General features: G+C 41.5%; 1 protein-coding gene across 1 annotated transcript in view; it reads right to left on the reverse strand.

The window, feature by feature from the left end:
• The window catches only part of CACNA2D3 (calcium voltage-gated channel auxiliary subunit alpha2delta 3), a 198457-nt gene that overhangs the window by 32419 nt on the left and 150666 nt on the right, over positions 1-15372 (reverse strand). The window contains exons 15-16 of the mRNA XM_008051748.2: positions 10965-11026; positions 9930-9974 (exon numbers count right to left, since the gene is read on the reverse strand). Coding sequence (XP_008049939.2) covers positions 9930-9974; positions 10965-11026 — 107 coding nt within the window. The remainder of the gene's footprint in view (positions 1-9929; positions 9975-10964; positions 11027-15372) is intronic.

Genomic DNA, 15372 nt, shown 5'->3' on the forward strand with positions numbered 1-15372 from the left:
GCAGAAAGCAAGGTAAGCCCAAACCTCTGCTTCCCCCACATTACTTTAATCTCAAGTGAATGATTTGCTACAGGCTAAGTTTTAATTACAGTGCTGTGGAGTTTAAACTTAAGGTTTAATTCCATCCTTGATGTAACTCAGTTTCTATTTATTGCAGCTTTACATACTGACTGCAACATTTAATTTGTAACATATCTTTACTCTGAGTAAAATTCCGCCTAGCTCCAGGCCACCACAGGGCTGGTGTTTTCTGGGACATTTGCCTATCCAAAGAGTTGGTCTTAGGCACAAAAGGACAGCAGTGAGTTGATTGGAAAGATTGCCCTTTATTACCAGACCATAACTGTGTAGAATGGACAGAAAATTAAAAGCTCTGATAGCCCTGTCTGCATAAAAGAGTTGGCTGCCAGGTATAGTAGTGTGCCTCTAGTCCCAGCTACTTGGGAGGCTGAAGCTGGAGGATGGTCTGGGCCCAGGAGGATCAAGGCTGTGGTGAGCCGTGATCGTGCCACTACACTCCAGCCCGGGTGACAGAGTGAGACCCCGACCAAAAAAGGCCCCCAAATTGGTGGCTTTGTTGAACAAAACAGTAGAGCTTCTCTCAACTGTTGTCCAAAGGGGTCAGATGAATGACTTAGATAACCTCTTCACCCTCTTGCTGTTTGAAGAAGCTCTCTGTTTCAGGGACACTACTTTGGTCCTAGAGGGAATCTCAGTAAACTTCCTCCATTCTCAGGAGATAGCATTATGGAAGGAATTTCACAGAGTTGTGAGTGCAATACAGTAGCCACAAGCTTTATGCATATTTAAAGTCAATTTTAACTTAATTGAAATGAAATGTAACCAAAATTCAGTTCCTCAGTCACACAAGTCACATTTCAAGTGCTCCACAGCCACCTGTGGTTAGAGACAATATTTTTGGACATTTTCATCATTACAGAAGGTTCTTTTGGACAGCAGTGTCCTAGATGACATGAGTACTCCAATGAGTTTTAACCTAGTCTTTATTGGGTTGTGTTAGACAAATCCATACCCTTGCTGATTTGAATGTCATGATGCTATTCTTATTCTACAGATACAGACACTGAAGCAAAGGGAGATTAGCCTCCATTCAACCAATAAATGCATACTGAGCACAGGAGTGACCTCCATATTCAGATATTGACCATCCAGATCCTCAGAGTTGCATGGGATGTCAGAAATCATCATTCCCTTCCCCATTCCCTAATTATAAAATTATTTTCTACTCAAATATCTCTAATCAATTAGTATTCTTGCTATTAGACCTACATCTTTGCTTTACATCTCTTTGTCTAATACTGGGCAGTACAGTACAGATACGAGGCAAATAGATTATAAGATCAATTGAAAATCTTGAGATAGGCAAGATTTCATGAAGTCCATGAAAGTGGTGTTGAAGAAGAGCTCCTATCACACAGGAAGCTATTGGCACATGAGAATCTGTCAGAGGCAGAAGTGTGAAGGAGGGAAAACATGTCCAGATGAGACATGAGAAGGACTTCCAAAGAGAATGATTCCAAAAGCAAAGGATTAAGAAAAACATGGGAAAAATTAGCAAAATTTACTCTAGTTGACTCTCTTCATGATCATTCTGAGAAAATCAAATGCAAAGTGAAGGATTCTATATTGTATTATTTTATAATTTTATCACAAAAATGAAACTCCCAGCCCCCAAACCTCACTAGATTTTTTTTTTTTTGCTTAGAAAATTAGAGTAGTGTTTCAATTATAACCTAAGTTTGTTAAATAAAATAACAAGCTTTATTTGGAGATAAAGCTTCAAAGGTACTTTTCATTATGTGCTGTAAACATCTGGTTCTTTTTCTGACCTTTTTGGAATTGAGGACATCTGCACTCTTTATTGTAGCCAGAACTGGGTGGCACTGGAAGTCAGACGGGCCAGTAGGAGGTTCACTTCTCAGGTGTCCAGTCTGGCTCCCTCTCACTTCTTGTGTAGAAAGGACCAAAGTGAGAACTCTGGAGCAGGGACAGTGGCTGTTTCAATTCAGAACTTGAAAAACCAAGCAGTAAAAACAGAAGGGTGGGCCGAGCACAGTGGCTCACACCTGTAATTCTAGCACTTTGAGAGGACTGCTTGAGTCCAGGAGTTTGAGACCAGCATAGGCAACATAGCAAGACCTTATCTCTATTAAATTATATATATAATTTTTTTTTTTAAGAAAAGAGAAGAAAATATAGGGTGGCCATATACCAGAGGAGAACTACCACACAAAGAGGTTTTTCATAAAAGGTGGTTGTAACTAATAATAATAGCAACTACAGAAGAACATCAACTCATGCATGCTGTTAAGTAGGGGATTTTCCTTGGGGATAGAAGAGAAAACTGGGACCAGAGATGTTGCCTCCCCCAGGGTCACACACACAATGAGACTTGAGTCCAGTGCTATGTAACTCCAAAGCCCACACTCTTTCTACTGGCCAACTCCCTTTACTTTCCAAAAGAGAACAGCACATAGTTAAGGTCTCAGGGTCGTTCCTGCTCAAGGAAGGCTTTCCTTGATTTAAAAAAGAAATTCTGGTGAGGCTCAGTGGCTCAGCCTGTAATCCCAGCACTTTGGGAGACCAAGGTGAGTGGATTACCTGAGCCCATGGGTTCGAGACCAGCCCGGGCAACTTGGTGAGACCTCATCTCTGCAATAAATCAAAAATTAGCCGGGTGTGGTAGCATGCACCTGTAATTCTGGCTATTTGGAAGGCCGAGGCAGGATTGCTGAAGGTTGACACTGGGGTGGTTGTGAGTGTGCCACTGCACTCCAGTCTGGCGATGGAGTGAGACTCCAACTCGAAAAGTAAAAAAATAAATAATAATAATAAAAAAGGAAATCCTGAACATACACACATACATGCACACATACAACTAAGATTTCATTGGTCACCCATACCCAAAGATAACCACAACAAATGGCAGAACAGTCAGCCAGATCAGTCAATGCAACAAGTGCCTGGGTGTTACTATTATGGCTGTGAACAAGCAAAAACAAGAAAAGTGTCTAGTCTTTGGGATCAGTTTGGTCAAGTGGTTATTGACCCCAATTATAAGCTTCTAGACTCCCTGAGCACAGCAATTCTTAAGCTAATAACTGAAACCAAGACTTAGTCAGATACAGGTTAGGGGGTTTTCTGTACGTACCCACCACTTGCTATGGAACAATCTATGGAAGGAAAGAATAAGCTCATTGTAGGCTAGAGATTCATTTGATGATCCATTCATTTTGGTGAGATTAGTCTACATCCTGCAAGGCGGTAATGGAAAGTGGGACAGGAAGAGAGTGGACCAGGGCTCCTGGAGGACAGTCTGCATAAGCTTCCATTTCCTCTAAAGGAAATAACAATGTCTTATTTTCCCAGAATAGTGGGCATGTTTCCTGGGCGTGAGCTAGTGAATAGCATTTATGAGAGGAGGACCCAATAAAACCTGAAAGTATCTTTTGGAGGAAAGGCCCCTTGTATACAGACTTCCCTCACTAGGTGAGTGTTCTAGGAACCCATCAGTATCAGTGTACCAGCTAGCGTTGTTATGAGAGACTGCATTCATCTTCAGTGAATTATTTTCTTTTTTTGGAGATTCTTTCAATGTATTTGCCATGGGTGATATACAAGAGCACCTGCCCACACCGTGCTGAGTATTAAACAGTTTATGACAGCATAATCCTCCTGCTTCACACTCCTTATTCACCTGATCACCCCCTGAGCAACTTTTTTTTTGTTGTTTCCCCGGATGAACAAAGTCCTCGAAGGAAAATGTTTTGCTGATGAGGAAGAGATGAAACAAAAGACGGCAGAAGCACTAAAAGGCATCACAATTGATGAATTCAGAAACAGTTTTGAGCAGTAGAAAAAGCATCTTGATAGGTGTATTACATTAAATGCAGAGGACTTTGTAGGTGACTGAAGTTTAAACATGTAAGAATAAATACTCAATTTTTAAATAAATAAATTCCATTTTTGGGGGTCTCCCTCATATTTCATCTATACTCATCAAATAGTTGCCAATTAACATTAGCTAATTACCTATTAGCATTTATTTCTTGAACTATGTTTCTATTTAATATTTTTAAAATGTCTCCCCCTTATATTAGGATGTCAGGAGAGGAATTTGGCAACAGAGAAAATGTCTTACTGTACTTGTTTATGGCTAAGTTTGAATTTCAAGGTTATGCTAAGTAAAAAAAAGAGTTGGTCACTGTATTAAACAAAAGCCAGATACTGCAAATATTGAGATTTACAAATCACAGAGAAAATCACAAGACAAGGACAGAGTGTTATGTTTCTGATGTAGACTTAGGTCACTGAATCTATAAGTCGTCATGTTTTCATTGTAGGCCATACTATTACTTCGTCTATCTATAAACATCATAAATATTAAAAGCCAGTTTTAGTGACAAGATGACTTCCTCAACAGATCTCCCTGTCAACAATCACCTGGATTAAATTATTACGGAGAAGTACAGTGGAGTAGAGTAAGCCCCCTGGAGTTAGGGGATAAGAGTACTGGGATTATGGATCAGTCAGGACAGGATTAGCCAAAATCTAGTCTGATCAGTTGTTGTTTTTTTCTATGTCACTTTACAATAAATAATATTCAATTACCTTCCCTATTCCCCCCTTCCAGTACAAAGAAATAGAGGATATATTTTCTCAGCTTTCCTTCACTATGATACTTTGCTCCCAAATTAAGCCCAACATCTTGGGAGATGTCACCCTGTCACAAGGATGTACTAATAGGTTGAAGGGCTTAAAGAAATTAGGAACTCTAACAAATACTGTATGCATTACTGCATAGCCATCCTTGGCAAAACATCTGGACATGGAGTTGTTTTAAAAATGCAAAGATGTGGGAAAGAGGTAGAAAAAAATTGGTGTTTTAAAAATCACATCTTTTTCCGCAACTATTCGATGAGTAAATATTGTTCAGAGAAGTCTGGTTTGGGGCCACAAAGGCAGATCAAGTAGATACCTAAGGTTAAAGTCTAAACCCAGGCCATGAAAATAGGACAGTCACAGATTGGAAGGGCAAGGAGTCTGGTAATGAGAAGTGACAGTACCAACCTCGTGTCAGGCGTATTAGCCCAGGGGCCAAGATACTAGCCTTAGAATTAGAGACTCTGACATTTGCTATCAGTGTGACCTTGAGCAAAGTCTGTGAACACTCTGAGTCTCAGTTCTCTCATCTGAAAGCTGGAGATAGCAATGACTATTCCACAAGGTTGTTGAGAAGATTAAATGGGAGGGTGCACGTGAAGTGCTGAGCATAGCACCTCGTGCACATCAAGTCCTCAGAGAACATATGTTAGGTCTGCTCTGCACATGCTTACTGGTCACCTACCATGTGCCAATTTTACAAGTATCCTGATGCTACTATTTTACAGTTTCTCAGAAAGGAAAGTTGTTAAGTAGTTCACAGCAAACGGTCCTAGAAGCAGGTGGGCTGAGCCTTGTTGCTTTTTGTTTTGCCTTTTGTTTTGAAGGATGCATTTTATTTGTTTTGATTGGTGAAGCAACTCACTTAGAAGCCAAGCATTGTACTGCCTGTTGTCTTCATTTGTGATCACACACACACACACACATACACACACACACCACACTGGGTTCTTACATCTGAGGATGGGACCTGAATCTCTGCACTCAGGCATACAAAGGTGCCACTCCTTATTATCTTTCTCCAGATCTCACAATTTGATCCCTATTATTTCAACTGTGAAACAGACTAATCTTTACTTCATATCACTTGCTTTATCTTTTCATTGCAGGCTATATTGTCAAAATACTGTCTTTTGAAAAAATTTATTACAGAAGGGTTGCTTGGGAAGGATGTGCTTGGAAGGGGTCACCTGTGTACCTCCCCTACATAGCTTTTTAAATGACTCTCAAACCTACCCACTGGCTGGGCCGGTGGTTAGACATGGAGGAACCGGCTGCTTGGGCCATAGCTCTTCTCCTGGCCCTGCCATAATTCAAACAGTCCTTTCAGATGATGGGAAAAAGTGCCTACAAGGCCTTAAAAAATCTTGGAGACTAATGAGATTAATAGTCTCTATTTCTTTGGGACAAGAGGGAGTGTAACTGACTCTGATGATGAAGTTTTGGATCCTCTCACTGCCTTCACACTGTCTGCAAATGTCTCAGTAGGAGACATACTCTTATCTCCCTCCATTTTTGCCAACTACTGGTGCTCTCCTCAGGAGATGGTGGTGGTTGGAAAGGTAAATGGGAGAAGGTAAATGGGAGAAGAAAATGATTGCAGTAAGGAAACACTAGCACCCATGGGTCAGACTGGGCATGGCCTTTCTTCTTCCCTCTGTCCTGAATGGCAATCATGTTTTCTTTGACTACAATGAACTTTTGCCACCTTGGTGCCTCCACAGTGGTATTCTCTGCCTGCAAAGTTCTTTTCATGCCTCAGGCATTGCCTTCTATGCCATTCTTTATCCATCTTTGGTTGATTTAAATGTTACCTCCCCAGAAAGCCTACCCTGAGCACTGCATATTTGTTTGCTCCACAGCACTTAGCACAGGGGATGGTCCCATACACTAATCTCTGCAAACCAGTAAGCTCCAGGAGGGCAGGGGCCATTTCTGACTCCCATTGGATCCCAGTGGTCAGCCAGGTACCAGGTACCTAAGAAGGTCTTGAAGTAAGCAGGTCTTGAAGGAATGACTGAACGTGTGAATTGTTGCCTCGAGGGCTCTGAAATGAACATTCAACCTTTTTAAGGTGAAATAGAGCACCTTAAAATCAGCCCCACAACCACGTCCTCCAAGTCACCTGGCTCAGGCTGAGACTGCCAACCAAAGATGCATGTCTGCAAGATGGGAAGGCATCCCGCACATGGATTCTACCTGCCACCTGGAATACTCCTGTCAAGGCCCAGGGAGTGCACTGACAGAAGAGACAAAAGGACTGGAATGGCTCTAGGTCTGTGTGTCTGATAAGTCTGAGGGAATTGGGCCAGGTCATCAGCGCAGTGGAGAAGCCAGAAACACATGAAGGTAATGAGCCCCCACAGCTGTTTTTAATGGAGACCTGATCATTCAAGGGCAACTAGGAGAGAGGAAGGACATGGTCTCTCATACGCCTAATTAAAAGTTATAAAAAGAGAATGACACATGGAAAGAGTCTGCTGAAAGAATGGAAAGGGGCCTTGGTGAGAGGGCAGGGCTGGTTTTTCCATTTAAAACAATGTCAACTGGTTGCCTGGAGCCAAAATTTAAGAGTCAAAGAGGAAAATCAACGACAGCTTGAAAGTACAAACTGAGGGCATCTGAGCATCAGATCCCTAATAATTTAACTGTGGAAAAGATTAACCTTTAATTCTCGTCACTAGCTCTATCTTTTCATTATAAGCTAATTATCATATCAGAATGCTGTCTTTTGAAAAAACTTATTGCAGAGTTCAGAAATCAGGGCAAATTCAAGGCTTTGTTTTAAAAGGATGTGGACCTTTAAATAACATTTGAATGAAGTTTTATACCAATAGTTGCTGAAAGAACATCATTAGTAGTGGAAGACATCATAGCCTGTGCTTATTATGCCCAGGAAAAGCTGTCAATTGCCCAAAGTATACACATGACTGCTGTCTGAGGTTATAGATCCAGGTGACTCAACGCTATTCTAAAGGAAGAAAATGTTTTCAGTTTTTGTGGTTTATAGTTAACATTTACTGAGTGCTTATCATCTTCCAGGAGACATGCTATGCATTGTTCATATTTTAGCTCATTCATTCTTCACCATTACTCTGTGAGGTGGATATTTTTATCCCTATCATGCAGTTGAGAAAACTGAGGCACAGAGGTTCAGAAACTTTCCCAAGGTCACATAGCTTATTAGTGTCAGAGTCACAACTTGAAATCAGTTGGTTTAACTCCATAGCTTGTGCCTTTAACCTTTAACATGTTATTCTACCTGTGAAATCAGGCATTGAACAACAGGCATACAGTAGATGTTTTCAACCCAAATGGCTATCTATTTCCACTTGTTTTTATATGAGGATGTACTGAGGCCGTGTGGGTGATAGGAAGATTAACATCTCTGACTTTAGTCATCAAACTGTTTAACTGTTCAATATATATCTAATCAACCAGCCAACCACCCACTCAACCAACCAATGAGCCAAACAACTTTATTAATCAAGGCAACTATCCAACCTACCATCAGTCCTCCAGCAAATCAACCAACCATCTACACAATCGAATAATTAACCAACCAACTAGCCGCAGTTCTCTTACTGTAAACTGGAATTAGTAAATACACCCACTGTGCAAGTGAAGAGCTTAGCACAGGGCATCATGTCACCGACTAATCAATATTATCGTTGAGTTGTGTTGTTTTTCTTTTTTTTTTTTTTGAGTTGAAGTCTCACTCTGTCACCCAGGCTGGAGGGCAGTGGCATGCTCCTAGCTATTGCAGCCTCGACCTCCTGGGATCAAGTGATCCTTCCTCCTTAGCCATCCAAGTAGCTGGAACTACAGACATGCACCACCATGCCCGGCTAATTTTTTTTTTTTTTTAAATTTATTGTAGAGATGAGGTCTCACCAAGTTGCCCAGGCTGGTCTCGAGCTCAGGGGCTTAGGCAATCCTATCGCCTTGGCCTCCCAAAGTGCTGGAATTATAGGCATGAGCCACTGCACCAGGCCAAGTTGTGTTGTTTTTGAGCTGAGCACTCCAATAAGAAAATAAATATCTCAGAGAACGAAGAGGTTGGAGGCCCATTTGACTATCCTATGAAAGGATCCCTGTATTTACTGAAAAGGTACTGATCATAAAACTTCACAGGATGTTCTTCCCTAAGGGGAAATTATTTTTGATCTGATGATCAAAACAAAAAGACAAAAAACCTGGGGCTTCTGCTGAAAACTTAATTGATTGATTCTTACTCTTTGGGTACTATGACTCATAACAACAATTATTATTTTCTAACCAGTAACCAGACCCTCTGGGACTGAGCATTTTGTGTCTTAACTTTGGCCTGGACACCCTTTTGTATTTCTATACTTGTTTTACCTTTACCTACTTTTTTGAAATCTACTTCTAATTTATGTTTTTTGGGTTAAAGTCATGTTTGATTAAGAGTTTTTAAGTCCCTGTGACAACTAGAAGTAATAAAAATATATGGTTATTTATCAAGTCTAGTTTATGTATTGACTAATGTTTAGCTAATACAGAGAGAAAGGCAACCTGAGCTGAAGTGAAGTGGCCACCATGTTTCTGCTTGTTCCAAAAGACAGAGCAGAGGGTGCAAGGCATTGAGCGTTATAAAAAATATAATTCAGAGGGAAAGACTTTGGACAGAGGCAAAGTTTTTTCTTCCATTGCTCATGTATAAAATTTAAATTCCTCCCCTTGAGAAAGACAGAGAAGAGAATAGTGAAGAGAGCTGCAGAAGGGACGCACTATGCTAAAAAGACAATTTCTGAGTTTTAAACTCCTTGATGCTTGGCTTGCTTGTTACATGAAATTAACTGAGTCACTTAATTTCCCTGATCTTCCTTTTTCTTATGTGCAAAATAGGTCAATGATCCCTACTTATTTCACTGGGTTGTTACAAGAGTAGAAAGGGATAAGGCATGGGGAAAAAACTTTGAAAATTACTATGTTAAATTTCAAGTGGTAGTAGTTTGCATTATTTCCTATAAAATGTCAAAATTCCAATAGCGCTGTCCATGAGACAATGAAATGAAAGCACTTTTCCAGCTCTTATAAACTATCTGATGGGGGTTGGAGGGGAAAAGAAAAAAAGAAGCACAGCAAATGTCCTTTATTTATTGAAGAGTGATCCAAAGTGATGTGTCAACTTGGCTCTGTTTATTGCAACTTTCCCTGTCAGAAAGCACCACCTGTCACCTCCCCTTGGCCAGGGTAGAAACAAGACCAGGAGGCCATCTTACCTCGTCATCACAGCTGATGGAGCATTTGCCATCCAGAGAGGCACACTGTGTGGGGGAAAAGCAAAGGGAAAGGTGTCACTTGGACATCCCAGCATCTGTTGCTGCCACCTAGATATTCGAGGACAAGCTATCAAATTCATGGCTTGTAATGCAAATACCAAATTTCATCCAAAAGGAATGCTCTAAGGTGAGTCTTGTGCTCCTTCTCTAGAATTAATATCAACTGCAAATCGCAATGTAAAAAACATAAAACAATGGGGGGGGTAGGCTCTTTTTCATCTATTCTAATTTATGCTGTCATTCAAGACTGATGATGTCTTTTTAAGATCAAATCTTTTGGTAAAAAGAAATATATTTAATTTTATATTAATTAATTTTCAATGACTTTTAAGAAAAAGCACTGTGTTCCTAGTTTATAGCGTCCCAAAGTAACTTAATTTAAAACATGATAAACTGTTCTAACATTTAGAATTGGGTAGATAGAGGCAATTTCCTAGTTGCCACTTCTACGGAATTGCTGAACAAATACTACGCAGATCACTTAATCATAGAACATAGCAAAAGGAGAGAATAATCCCAGATTCACCAAGGCAGAATAGCTCTGAGAAGACCTCTGGACAAAGAAGGCAGATATATGCTTTGACCAACATATTTTATACAAAGGTCTTCAAAATTTTGATAATGAGATTCACAAATAAGTAGCCAGTCACCACAACAAGATTAGGGGAAAGTCACTGTGAAAACCTCACAGAAGTCTCCAATATTTATAATAAAAACTTCTTTAGAAGGTCATTCTCTTGATTCCACAATTAAAACTGTTCCTAGGAGCAAATTCCTTGCTTTGCTCAGCATGTGGTGTCTAACATGCTGACAGCCCTTTATTTTTCAGTAAAATGGAAGGTAATCTGACCATTTGGCAGTTCATTTTACAAACATTCATCGGAAATCTGGCACTTTTAGGCTCCAGGTACTCAAATGCGAACACTTGTATAATAACAGTGTCGCTAATGCTTCAAGATGCTGATTATAACTTACCTGTCTGCTGGCAGTCCAGAACTTCCTTTGGAAAAATTCAAGTTTCATCTGAATGCCTACAGCTGGGACAAATTATAAATAAAACAAGGTATTAGATATCCCTTTACACAATTATTTAAGATTACATTGAAAATTATCTGTTGCGGTGAAAAGCTGATATAAGCATGTCAGACAAAATTTACAGTGAAGCATACAACTAAACAAAAACCATTTTTTCTTTCAGTAAGGAATTCTCAAGGTTACCTGTACCCATAGAACTCTTGATACAGAACACACTACACACAGTGCAGGTGGCTCTTTGGAGACATGTTTAGTGTTTCTAAAATTTATATACTTGTCTATTCATACACTAGAGCCAATCATGGCATGGCTGCAATACGCAGAATGTGAATAATCTCTGAAATGCACCACTTCCTTACCTGGACTCATCCTGCTTTGCCCCAAATGTCCTCCATCCTCTGGAACATAAACCCTCCAAGAGCAGGGACCTGTTCTTGTTCCTTGCCAGACCCACATTCCCAGCAAGGTGCAGAGTACATAGATGACCCATCAGTAAATGCTTGTTTTTTTTTTTAAGCTTTCAAATGATATTATAGTCAGCAGTTGCAGAGAAATGTGAAAGAGAAACATCTATATGAATTATAATCACACATAAATAGAGGGTTCCTCAGGGGTGGTTGTCAACACATTAAAGACCACATGGGGAATATTAAGAGAAAATACTGATGCCTGCGTACCTTCCCCCTCTCCACCAAGACCATTTAAATGAGAATTTCTGGGGGTGAGGGCCTAGGCATGAGTATTTTTTAACAGTGCCCCACGTGATTCTAATGCACAGCCACAGTTGAGGGTGTCTGCTATGCAGTTTTTAGTAAACTGATTATTGAGGACCTACTATAGCATGGGCCACTTGGCCAGACTTCAACATGAGCTGCTCTCCCCAGATTTAAAGAACATTTCATTGGATGCCCAAAGGGAGCTGATTTTGGAGTTTGAAGCCTGCCAGCTGTATTTCAAATAAATCTTATCTTCCAAATGCCTGACAGGCCAGGAAGCAGGGTGCAAACCAGGATGCAGGCTGGGTTTTGCTCAGATCCACCAACAGGCAGAGGTGACTGCCTGCTCTGTGCTAAAGAACAGGCAAGGAACAAGTGTCTTCGGTTTCTCCAAAAACAGGCAGGGGCCAGATGAAAACTGACTTCAGAGCAGAAGTCCTCAAAACTGTTGTAGCAGCCAATGACCAATATCTAAGAAGAGGGTGGAAAATGAGTATATCTTTCTTCATCTGTGTCTCTCTACAACTCCCTCCTGTACCATTCCTGCCCAGTCCAGTCAGGCTGGCAGGCAGAGAGTAATTCTAAGACCACTTCTCAGGGCCAAGGGCTAGCTGCAAGGGTAAAGTATGAGGGCTCCCTAAAGGAGTCACTCCATGGGAGCTTCATCGTATTTCTTGTTCCAACAGCCCAGAGCTGCACCAGGCCCACTCGTCATTTCTTGAGCTCCTCCATCAGCCACTTTGCCCTTTCTGAGCCTCCCTCCCATCTCTGATGGAGCCTTGACCAGCCTGATGAAGCCAGCTGCTCCCTCCTGGGTGTTTATCCATCTCACATACTTGCAGCCTGCTATCATCTGCCCGGTGGGTCCTGTACCCCAGCTCCTCCGGGTGCTTTAATCTTTCCTCATGACTCAGTCCCTCCATCCCATTAATCATGCAGGCTGCTTCTCTCTGATCTCTCTCCAGCAGGCTGCATCCTCGCTCTGGTCCTGATGCCCTAAACAAGACACCACTTCCCTGGTTCCTCACACACACCCCTGCATGAGCCACGAGGTTGTTACCCAAGGGCTCACAGATAGTCCTGGCTGCAACTGGTCTTCTCGGTTTTGAACTGGCCATGCTCCTGCTGGCTGACTCCTGTGCCCCCTCCAGGAACACTGGTCCCTGGCTTCCCGTGGCATATCTAGGTTTGCAGTATTTCCACCTACAAATTACTGCTACTCTCCGATGACTAAGAGACTCACAGTTCCCTTGGTGGGTTAGCTTCATGACCATTTGATCAGTGGCCTTTGCTGTGCTGAGCTTTATGCTAGGTACTAAGGGGATGGGGTCACAATGCTCCTTCAGCATCTAGTTGAGTAGTAGCTTCATGGTAAAAGCTACATTTGAGGCATAAATGAAGAACTGTGGGGTGCAGAGGATGGGGCCGGCTTGGCCTGGAGGCTGGGGTGAAAGTGAGAGCTTAGTGTAAGCTAAGACATGGAGATCTAACTCATAGTAAAGTAAGAACTGAGGGAAAATGGCCATCCGAAATGGAAGAAACAGCATGGGGAAAGGGATAGAGGTTTTTAAAAGACCATCGTGTGTTCTGAGGCTTGAGAAGCATGGGAACGGGGGACCTGGTTTGTGCAGGCTGAGATCAAACAGCAAAAGGTCTTGTGTGTCAGGCCAAGCATCTAAAGAGTGTCCTATAGGCCAGAGATGGGTCCAGAGGCCAAATCCAGCCTCTTTTGTAAATAAAGCTTTATTGGGACACAGCCACACTCATTTATATACTGTCTATGGCTCCAATGGCAGAGTTGAATCATTGCAACAGAGACTGCATGGCCCACAAAGCCTCAATTATTTCCTATTGATCCTTTATAGAAAAAGTATGCTGCTGCCTGCCATAGGTGCCATTAAAGATCTTTAAGTAAAGAGGCAGCAGGAACAGATTTATATTTTAGAAAGTCTACTTTGAAATCTTTTGGAGGAAGTGCTAGGAAAAGGGCCTGGAAGATGAGAGAATGAGACTGAGACGAGTTAGGTAGCCACAGCTCCTTGGGGATTAGGCTATTACTTAAGCATGAAAATGACTTAAAGTGTAGAAAACAAAACAAAACAAAAAGAACATGAACACCTTCCCCTCCCCATCCTAACGAACAAGAAAATACACAAAAATGCTTAAGAGCATCCTGTGGTCAACTCTATTCAGAAAAGCAAATATGACCTACCACTTACAGAAATTTAGCTTTCTTTCACTATTTCCCTTTGTTTTATTCCACATGCTTTTTCTCTTTTCAATCTTTATCAGAGAAAAGATTACTGCTTTAAGCAAAAAGTCCTCCTCTCTCCCCTCAGCCCTCACATAACCTAAATGGAACCTGAGACATTTGTCAAGCCCATCTATTTTGTTCTTTCAACAACATTTCAAGCCATAACAGTATATTCTGATTCAAGTCAGTCTTGCTAATTTAATAAGGAAAACAAGGCCAGAAAATGCTTTAATGAAACCCAAGTCTCAAGGAGAGTGCAGAAAATAAAAACACAGGGTTTGAAATTTTTTAGACAGTCCAGAAAATCATCAACATATTTCCCCTGGAGTCCATGGTGCTCCTCACTTTGATTTGATTACAGATGCTCCAGGACTCCCTGCTAGGAATCTTCGTCACATGGATGCAGGCAGCGTCCCTCTTCACAACAACATCTGGTGGTGTCTTACCTCCCCAGAGCAGAACAGGTCCAGAAAAAATTCTCCCATAGGGTTCTTCCAAATGTGCCAATATAGGATGACCCTTCTAGGACAGCGACCCTAAGATACTGGGATGGTCTTTGAAAACCAATCAAACAGTAAAATTGCTGTTATGAGAAGTGCCATCACAAAGAGCCCAGAACGCTTTCACAGGAAATATGAGTATATCAAGCACTGACAACTCTTTTGGTCTGAATTATCCATGTGACTGTTCTTGCAGCTTATTTCATTACTCTAAGAGGGCCTGAGAACAGATAGCAACTTAGCAATATAAATCACGGATCTTCCATGAAGTATCCTCCTTCCAGACTTCCTCCTTTCCCAATTTTTTTTTTTTTTTAGTTTTTTGAGTTTGGAGTCTCACTCTGTCACCCAGGCTGGAGTGCAGTGGCATGCTTACGGTCACCACAGCCCCAACATGCTGGGCTCAGGCGATCTTTCCGCCTCAGCCTTCCAAGTAGCTGGAACTACAGGTGCACACTACCATGCCCAGCTTATTTATTTATTTATTTATCTATCTATTTATTGTAGAGATGAGGTGTCACCGTGTTGCTCAAGCTGGTTTCAAACCCCTGAGCTCAGGCAATCCTCTCGCCTCGGCCTCCCAAAGTGTTAGGATTACTGGTTTGAACCATCACACCCAGCCTTTTCCCAACTTTCTAGCATCCTTCCTATCTGCTTTTTCCCTCCTTTCTTCTAGTCCTTCCTTATTAGAAACTCAGTATCTGCTAGGTGGAAGGTATATTGAGAAAAAGATGTGAGGGACACAACAGCCAGGCATGGGGTTCTGGGGCGAACAGTCAAATTCCTTAAGAGAGATTTATACTTTGGCATTCTCAGAGCTGACATAGACAAACACAAGGGATCAGCCAAGCATCAAAACACATAGAACGTTTGATTTG

This window comes from Carlito syrichta, unplaced genomic scaffold (assembly GCF_000164805.1).
Source record: "Carlito syrichta isolate Samal-C Ts95f unplaced genomic scaffold, Tarsius_syrichta-2.0.1 Scaffold230150, whole genome shotgun sequence".
NCBI lineage: Eukaryota > Metazoa > Chordata > Mammalia > Primates > Tarsiidae > Carlito > Carlito syrichta.